The 10,170-nt window shown below is 29.3% G+C and overlaps 1 protein-coding gene across 2 annotated transcripts; it reads left to right on the top strand.

Moving 5' to 3' along the window:
* The first annotated feature begins 830 nt into the window (after positions 1 to 830).
* Positions 831 to 9,179, top strand: LOC108725556 (protein yellow). Of its 2 annotated transcripts, none has more exons than XM_018452645.1 (6): positions 831 to 1,345; positions 2,996 to 3,228; positions 4,321 to 4,484; positions 6,482 to 6,948; positions 7,934 to 8,177; positions 8,547 to 9,179. In XM_018452645.1, exons 2-6 carry the CDS (start codon positions 3,003 to 3,005, stop codon positions 8,727 to 8,729), a joined length of 1,284 nt encoding a protein of 427 aa, XP_018308147.1. In that variant the 5' UTR covers positions 831 to 1,345; positions 2,996 to 3,002; the 3' UTR covers positions 8,730 to 9,179. The 2 variants fall into 2 exon arrangements, with proteins under 2 accessions (XP_018308147.1, XP_018308146.1); XM_018452644.1 differs by having other exon boundaries at positions 4,303 to 4,484.
* Positions 9,180 to 10,170: the final 991 nt, after the last annotated feature.

The raw sequence follows: 10,170 nt of genomic DNA, 5'->3' as shown, positions 1-10,170 counted from the left end.
ATCCGCTTTTATATTAAATATTAGAGATACGTGAGATAACAACAATAGTTTTACAAAACAGTCGGTACAAAAGTATGGCTGTAAGACAGGGACGATCTATATTTGGAACTGTCGGAAAAGTAGCCAGGGAAACAAGGAACTGTCGTTAATGGACGTGATTACGGATGCCGATATATGTCCAAAAAAATATTTTAAAATTAATGAGATATTTATTCAATTTTTAAATCAAAATGCAACATCTATCGGTATATATATGTATATCTCGTGATAGTTTTTACATAAATCATTTGTGAATAAATTTGAAATTATGACAAAACCAGAATTAAAATAAATGCTTTTATGTTTGCACAGAGTTGAAAAGTTGTTTTTAAATTGCAAATCATAGTTAATAATCATTTCAAGCGACTTTTCATCGCAATTAGCAAGTAATAATATATTGCAGCATGACGTTAAAAAAATACTTACGTACGCAACAGGGTCACTCCATTTTTTCTTCCTCTTCAAAGATACGGGCTCAGCTGCTTTCATCACTGCAGGTTTGTCGATTTTCCCACTCGCGTGCGTTATTTATGCAGAAGCAAAATACTTATATACACTTCACTTGCGTACCATGACCTCAAACGACAATCTTATCTTCGATATAACAAACTGCAACCACCTCCCTTTGACGTTTCTGTTCCGATGGAGCGGAGATGTTCGGACGCGAACGCGTGAAAAGTCGCCGCTTTAAGAAATCTCGCAGTCGTCCCTCGATCGTCTCGTAGTCCAGAGCGTGAGGCCAGGACATCTGTCCTCTCGAATTATTGTTCACATTAAGATAACATTGAATAATTCATTATTCGCGTGAATCACGAATAGAGTGACGCTGGAGAGTGTCGCGTTCATTACAATCGAGTTTTCTGTTGTAATATACAACAAATATTGAGGATATTTTAAAAAAAGATAAAACTACGAGAAGATTAAAAAAAGGTATCTTGATCTTATCGATGATCATAAAATTGGAGTATTGACACCCGGAAAAGGAGAAAAATAAGAGAGAGAAAAGCATTTCGTTCAATATTTATAGTTAACGCTAGCGAGTATAACAACCGCCTCCGGACTTCTCTATCCGTGACAGTGAAAGTGCTGAGGAAAAAAGGAAAAAAGACCGGCTATCTCTTTAACGATACTCTTATTTACGAAAGAACGGACAAGAACGTCGTTGCAAGTCAATACTCCGTCGAATTTGAAAACGAAGAAACACGTGTAAAATCATGTCGTGTTATTACTGAGTGCCAAGGTTAGAAGAAGCGTCAAAAGATCATTAAATTCATCACTGAAGATAAAGCCGTATAACATCAAAGAGGTAAGAAACGTTTATCAAAAGGTTATGTAAATGTATAGGCATTTATAAAGATTTCATACAAGAAAGCGTCACTTTCTCTAAATTATCTTTTTAATAAGTATTTCTGTTTGCCAATAATAATTAGGGAAATTAATCTTTACTTTATTTAAGTTATAAAATGTTCAAAATCTATGGCAGAATTTATAAGATTAACATTATCTCTAATTACATATATCCCGTACAATAAATAAAATTGAAAAATCAAGAATAGAATCTATTAGAGTCAAATAAAGCGAGCAGAACATGATCCATATATCGGAAATATATTGGAATATTAACATTAATATTAGCAAGAATAGTTGTCTCCAAATGACTCTTGAATGATAATATCCGCCAGAATTGGAGATAAAGGAGATCCCATTGGCATGCCAAAAATCTGTTTGAAGTATTGATTGTCAAATTTGAAATATGTTGAATTAACAATTAGCGAGATGGCATTCAAAAAGGAATCTTTGTATTTTTTGATATCGAATTCCATCTATTTTTAATGCTCGTTTGAAAATATCTTGCTAATATTAATGTTAATATTCCAATATATTTCCGATATGTGGACGATATTCTGTTCGCTTTACCTGACATTGTGGGGCTGCGCTCCCACAAAAGTATTTGGGATTTAAGCGAGCATGACATCCAGATTAACAGTAACTATATAACTCACATGGTTTGTTCTGATGCAAGTAATTTTTTTGTTTTTTTTTACACTAAACAAGAATTAGAATAATAATAAAATAATATTCATAATTAGAGCTTGGAAACTTTCGCATCAGTCAAATTCGTCTTTGACTCCGATAAAGAATGTCACTCTATCAGCAAGAGTAGTTTCAAGTTTCTCAATTGACAGGAATATCTTCATTTTTTTATATTAATAAGATGACTTCCGAATTTAGATGTAACGAAGATATTATATCATTTCATGTTGTATTATATTCAGCGCATAACGATCAATTTTCCATTCCTCAATCTTCGTAATAACTTGTTGTTTTGTAACTTATTATATGTCTTATTGATGTTCTTAATCTTAATTTTAATATCTAACTTATATTATACTGAAGATAATCTAATATAGACCGAAACGTTTATACTTTTGTAATTTAAATTATAATGTAATTCGCCACTGAAATCGTGCGTTTTGTGGTTCAATACCCTATTGTTATTATTGTTAATTACTTTTATTTTCTTTGTCAAATTTTATCATGCAATTTCTGCAGTAAAAGTCTATAAGGTTAGAAAGTGCAATAACAACTAATTTATAAAACCAATCGCACATACTTGGAGTACATATAAAACACGTTCAACATTTGACATTTATTAATTCTCAATTAATTCTCTTGTTTTAAACTGTAACGACGCACCGTCTTATATGTGAGATACATGAACTTTTTAATTAATTATATAATTAATACGTTACATAACATTTTATGAAAATTTTGGCAAGAAAAAATATTTACAAATAAATAATATGTTTAAAAACACCATACTAGGTTATGTCAAAATATGTACATTAATAAATATTAATAAATATATTTAAGGAAAAAATAAAAAAAATTATCATAAATCAAACATTATTCTTTCTGATATTTTTTTTAAATAATTGATTTATTTTGTTCACAGATTTATAATGAAACTTTTACCAATCCGAGGCTTGATCCAGTTATTGCACCGTTTCGTTATACCGTTCCTGCTTTTGAAAGGATGCGCAAGTATTGAGAAATTGAAGGGTATATATTCTTGGAAGGCTTTAGAATTTGCTTTTCCAAATGAGTATGCAAGAGAAAATGCTATACGAGAAGGCAGTTTTATTCCTGGAGCACCGGTACCGATTGACGTGGATTTCTACCACAAAGGTTTGAAACAATTTTTATATTATTCTAAATAGAAATTGTTCCAAATCATTTAACAATACTGTTAAATATATTCCATTATTAATTTAATTTTCGTTACTTCTTGATAAAATTTTAAAATTAAAAAATTATAAGCTACATAATTGTAAGAGATTTTAAAGCTCTTATTGTTGCTCGATAATCGTTATTCTCTCATTTTATGAAATCGAGTCAATTAGTAAAATTAGCGAATTATATTATTTAAATAAATTACAATAAAGAGAGATTTAATCATTATCTCGTAATTGATCGATTATGATTTAATAGTTCGTGCTAGAATATATGTAACATTGCTTCATAATTTATGTGTTTTAAGCAACAAAACTTCTTGAGCAACGAACATTTTTATATAATTTTTGCTTGACTTTAATTATCATAAGTAAGAATAACAATTTTCATATTGTTAAACCTTATAATTTGCCATTGAATCGCCTTGACAGGTAATTAATCTGTCTGAGTCAGGGTTGGTAAAAAAACATGTTTTAAACGTGTTTTAAATAGTTTAAAACATGCTTAGTTGATGTTTTTAATATGTTTTAAACATGTTTTTTTATAGTAACTGTTTAAAGCATATTTGAAGCATTAAAAACATATTTAAGAAGAAACACAATATATTTTATTCTAAAAAAAAACAAAACCATTAGTCTTTACTAACCCTGGTCTGAATCAGAAAGTAAAAAGAATTATATTTATATAAATACAAATTCTGTGTAACTTGTAAAATTATTGTGCAATCTTTTAATATAATTATTCTCAAAAAATGTAGGTAGTTATTATTCTTAAACAAATGTTTCAAAGAATGTAGAAAATATATTTAATAAAATTAATGTGCGTATCTCTTACGAATAGAAGATTAATAGTTTAGTCTCTAATACAGATATTACATGAATAATTCTGTAACAAAACTAAATTGGATATCAATTACAATCTTTTCAGTTCATGCTTGCTTGATTAGATTAGCCTTATGAATAATGTGACAATTTAGCGAGTTTTAATCGTCTCCCTTAATAGTTAATAATTAGTTTAATGAATATATAGCTAAACATGGATCCCTAGTCTTCATCACGATACCAAGGTTTCAAAACGGGGTTCCGGTCACCCTCGGTTACGTGACGAATGATGTTTCTCCTGAGGGAAATCCAATAATTGCACCTTATCCAAGTTGGGAATGGAACAGATTGGGACATTGTGATGCAATTACCAGTGTGTTTAGAGTGCAGGTAATAATATGAAAACTTGATTTGTAAATTGGATCAATAATTAACCTGTCGTTGACGCAATTTAAAAACATATCGTATCGTAATCAATAACTTCGCATTAATTGATCCTGCGACAGTTTTTAACAAGATTGAAATTATCAATATACAGTAACTTAACACTACTTGTTATTAAATGAATTTTATTTGATTTTCGCGATATGGGTAGTTGGGTACAATTATAATCTGAAAAAAATTGGTAATTTACGAAATTACTTTATTTACGATCACTGACGCAATCGGACGTAAAAAATCTTAAAGTTAGAAATATTTTTCCTTTTCTTTCCGACATATTATCGGAAATCGCACCTCGCTCATTTAGAAATAAACATATATCGTGTGACGTTATGGAATTAACGCCTTCATTATTATTCGAGAAACTCAAATAACAAATCGAACGTGTGGCGCACACACGGAAATTCTTATAAAAGACGCAATATAAATTATCGTAATTTACGTGATATCGTAATTGCTAACACTGACCACAATAATGCCGGAAGCATGCTTTTGGATATCTTCTTTACGATGAGATTATAGCGCCCACCAGTGCGATAAATTTACCTTATCATTACGTTATTATGTATTCAATGCGATCTGAAACAAAATGCTCTTTACTGATATTCCTGGTCGTATAAGGCTAAAATATATAAGTTTGGATAACACAGACACTCATTACATAATTATATCATTTTGATATCACAGCTGGTTCTATTTAACAAAAAAATATCATTGATAAATAAAATATTATATTTAATATTTCATAAATGAAGAATATGGAATATAAATCTTTTCTATTAGAATAATATAATAATATATTTTTCAAGAAACAATTCTGAAAAAATTTGAATATAAATATAAAAATAATCTTATAACAAGTTTTATGATTTTTTGGTGAGAAAGTATTTTTATCTAAATATTATAATAATTCGCATAAAAATTATTCTGTGATATGAAATATCCGCGTCGCGCGTGTAGAAATGCATAATATACGTTTATTTAAAAAAGCTTTCTACGAGAAAGAACGCTGTAAGAACAATGTGCATATAAATTATCTTTTACGTTATCATCATGCCTCGCGTTTGTTTAATTTACGACAACATACGTTTTTACACTAATCATGAATGCACGTGTAGAATTTATGAAATAGAGAACCAAGAAAAATATGTTATCTTTTCCAAAGTGAAAATAAATTAGAACTATTTGTTGAAATTTACATCGAAAGCACTTATAATAAGGAAGATTTAAAAATATTATAAATTAAATTATAATATGTTGACTTATGATTATTAAAAACGTGTGGTAAATTAAGAATTATTAATTTATATTTAAAAAAAGTTAATTACAAATTAATTCAGAAGAATTAAAAAATTGAAACAAGAATTTAATTTAATTAAAATGCAAGGCACACATATCTGAATAATTAAATAATCCATGTAAAATAATTGTACCAGTTAGTGGACATGAACCAATTGTTGCACAAAGTGATAAAACATTTAAAATATTAAGCTCTCTCTTTCAATGATATGTATAATTCTAAATAAATTCATTATTCAATTCATTATTCACAATTTTTATAAACAACAAATTTATTTAGAGTATACAATCATTAAAAATTTAACATTTCAAATTTCGTACCACTTTGTCCAACGAATTGGGTCATGTCTACTAATTGTTCATTAACTGATATACTTACCTTATATTATGAAAAAAAACTAATTTTATTTTTTTAATATAATATTAAAAATATCGTAAAAATTACATATAACGGTTATTTAACTTTAAAATTTAATAATTATTATGTTATTCTGATTTTAAATAATATATTAAAATGCTAATTATTATTTTGTAGCGCGGAAATTTTTCTCTGATAAAATAATTTTTTTACGGATCAACGATTGTACATTCTTATTAAAAAATATAATTAAAAAAAATATCGACTACAGACAAAGATATGATCACAGGTGGATTCGTGCGACAGGTTGTGGGTTATCGACACGGGCAAACTCGAAGAGCGGCAGATCTGTCGTCCTCAATTATTGTCGTTTTCGCTGCGAACAAATAAAGTCCTGAGTCAATACAAGTTTCCAAAAGAACAATTCATGGATAATTCCCTGTTTGTGACTCTCGCAGTCGATATCCGCAATAGTGACGACAAATGTCAAAACACGTTCGTCTACATCGCCGACGTGACTGGATACGGATTGCTCGTCTACGATCATCGCAACGCCCGCTCCTGGAGGATCACCAACAATTTGTTTTATCCATATCCAGCCCATGGAACGTTTCACGTCAAGGGAGATACGTTCGATCTCATGGATGGTATTTTGGGACTTGCCTTGAGTCCCATGAAGCAAGATGGCGACAGGATTTTATACTTCCACTCTTTGGCCAGCAAAGTCGAAAGTTGGGTACCCACTTCTACTATCAGGTAAGAAAGGATGACTAAACATTTATTTAGTTGCAAAAGAATTATAACAAATTATTCGTTGCTGCGATTTTTATTTTAAATACGTAAAATATCTGAGATACGTTTTGTGTATTATATTACATATGACTCATTTTATCAGATATACAGAGTCTCCCGTAATTCACCTGACAACGCTCGTGGACAGGTAGAGCGGATTAAACCGAGTCGAAAAGTCCTCTACCATTTCCTACCAAAGTCCTCCTGGCCATTTCGTAATTTTCGTGATATAATAGTTAACAAGATATTAATTACTAAAAATGGCCGAATATTGGTATTCAATAATTTTTTTCTCAAATACTATCAACTTTACAGAAAAACTGTAAGAGACAAAAATTGTTTATGTTCTTCTCATAAAGTTCTGAGAATTTTTTCAGAATTTTTTAATACCATATTTTCTCATGATGATAAAAATAAGAAAATGCAGTACCAAAAAGTTGATAAAAAATTCTGAAAAAATTCTTAGAGTTCTATGAGAAGAAAATAAATAATTTTTCTCTTGCAGTTTTTTTTGTAAAATCGATATTATTTGAAAAAAAAATTATTGAAGACTAATATTCGGCAATTTTTAGTAATTAATATCTTGTTACCTATTGCGAAAATTACAAAATAGAGGACAAAATATTAGAGGAATTATGGGATACCTTGTATACTTATGGAAAAAATAAACATAAAATCTAACGATTATATTTTAACAAAATGCTTTGTTTTTAACAAAAATTTTAAATTAATTTTTCTATAAATTTAACTTTATTTAAATCTCGTAGATGTTCACAGCTAATTAATAGTCAATAAAGAACAATAAAGATAATAAATTAATAAATAACAAAAATAATAAACGTTTTTATATAAATTCCTCTTTGTTATATAATATATTAATTCCTGTCTTTTTCGTCAAAGAGTACTTCGATAAATATCATGTTATAATCGGACATTCATTATTATCTAGGAATTATAGCCTCTTTCAAGAGCACTCCGACGCTGCAGCAAGGTCTTTCCGTCCATTCGCTATGGAAAGGTCATCACAGTCTGCCGCTCAAACCATGGATCAGAATGGAATTCTTTTCTTCGGTCTTCTGTCAGATCTCGCATTAGGATGTTGGAACAGTATCACTCATCCCGAGTACGGTGGTACTAATAACGAAGTCATTATCGTTAATCCCGATACGCTGCAATTTCCGTCTGGAATGAAAGTACGATGACAGCTTATTCTAACAGAATTCTTTAATATATATTATTAAATATGTATTAGAATTTTTTAATAATTTTTGTTTAAAAAAAATAATATAATAAAATACGATATTCAGTGTGAAGATAAAAGTAATAATATTAAAAACTTTTTAATAAAAAAAGAATAGAATATACTGCAATTACAATGACGTTCGGACTTTTAAAGATAGTACAAATTACATACTCGATTGTTCATAATTCTACTGCAACTTTGATAGTGCATTTAGTTGTATCGAATTTTACTTTTGCTTAAAAATATTGAGAAATCATTCTTCTTTACGATCTTTTCGCACTTTATTCCATAATCAATATCGTAACCGTCCTCATTGCAGGTCATCACCGCAAAAAACGGCCGTCAAGAGTTGTGGATTCTCACATCGTCGTTCCAAAAATTCATGACCGCGACTATGAACTCGAATGAGACGAACTTCCGAATACAGGCCGGTTACGTAGACGAGCTGGTTCGCGGTACCAAATGTAACGGTGCGAGTCTCCGCCTTCAATCTGCCAAATGAAGATCGTGGCACCACGGGGAGTTCGACAATTCGCATTTTCAGGCGGTGACGTCTATCTGGTGGCATAAGTATCCAGAATTCTTCCCGGAGTATCACCATTCCCCATTCCTAATCCCTTCATCATATTCATCCCCAAGAATCTTTATCCGACCGTCCTTTTTCCCTTGGATCATCACATCGATCTATAGTCACAGACCAGTCACAGATTACACTATTTTTATTGATCACAACGCGCGATACTGAATGTACCTTGATACCTATTCCCGATGCGAAGAACGAACGGCTACCCTCCACAATGTTCTCAAGATTTTGTAGAACTTATCAGCTCGAGGAGCTCTGAAGCTACTCGTGGTGCCAGTTCAGCTTTACAGTCTGTTTACAATAGTTTTCTCTGGTGCTGTAATATACATGATATTCATCAGAAATAATAACGAATAAAATATATATATCACCCCGTTCCTAATGTAATAAATATTATATTTAATTTTATTGATAATAGAGATCCAATATGGATGTTCGTGCATTTCCGATATCAAATTTCATTTTGCGTAATTTATGCATATCCTTATGCAATAAATGCGTCATTACTATAATAATTATTATTAAGTAATTACTATAATAATTACTAGTAAGAAATAATATTTATGAATCATTCATTATATAATAAGACTATGATGAAAAGAATAAAATAAAACCAATTGTACGCTGAAGCCAGCAGTATTGCGTATTAATGGATATAAATTATTATAATAAATAGAAATTTACCTAAAATTTGACTCATTCTTTAAATTGTTAATTCCATTCTTTAGAAATATTCGCATTTTAAAAGTAATACATTTATTACAACTGTGTTTTATTTCTCTTAATTATAATTTTATGTGCGGTAATATTTTTAAATTATATACTTCTAAATTATAAATTATAAACAAAATAAAAAAAACATTGGTTAAAACTATTATTAGTTAAAAATATTTATCAGAAAGCTATTAATATCATTATAATATTATATTTATATAATTATAATATCATTAAATAAACGTCGATGTTAAAATATTTGCAATACTAACAAAGAATGTTATGGGTGAAATAAAAATATATTGAAAAAAAAGAATAATTTAAGTTTCAATTAGTTGTAAAATTTTGAATTTGTCATAACTTGCATAAATTTGAGTTGAAAAAGTAGAAAAAAACTCTTTAAAAATTATTTGGGCATTTTAAGGAGATATACAGTTACATTTTTATATGATTCTTTTATTTTGTAATTCTCAGAAACGAAATAAAACGTGGGCTTATTATTTAACGACGTTACTTAAATCTTGCAAAATTTTTACTTTCTTTCTCAGGTGTACACGATACTCATATTTTATAATGACAATAAAAAAACTTGGCGACTCGAATCCAAGGTTTTGTGATCCATTTCTTTGTGATCCAATCGAGTCAC

The sequence above is a fragment of the Mycetomoellerius zeteki genome, unplaced genomic scaffold (assembly GCF_001594055.1).
Source record: "Mycetomoellerius zeteki isolate Tzet28-1 unplaced genomic scaffold, Tzet1.0 scaffold35, whole genome shotgun sequence".
Classification (NCBI taxonomy): Eukaryota; Metazoa; Arthropoda; class Insecta; order Hymenoptera; family Formicidae; genus Mycetomoellerius; species Mycetomoellerius zeteki.
The sequence above is the reverse complement of the archived record's forward strand: the minus strand, read 5'-3'. Positions and strand labels throughout refer to the sequence as shown.

What these genes read in the sequence shown, in the direction of transcription:
- LOC108725556 (XM_018452644.1), top strand. Translation starts at nt 3,003, where the DNA reads ATGAAACTTTTACCAATCCGAGGCTTGATCCAGTTATTGCACCGTTTC. An exon ending in CCAGTGTGTTTAGAGTGCAG is followed by an intron (nt 4,485 to 6,481) that starts GTAATAATATGA and finishes ATATGATCACAG; the next exon opens with GTGGATTCGTGCGACAGGTT. An exon ending in GTACCCACTTCTACTATCAG is followed by an intron (nt 6,949 to 7,933) that starts GTAAGAAAGGAT and finishes ATTATTATCTAG; the next exon opens with GAATTATAGCCTCTTTCAAG.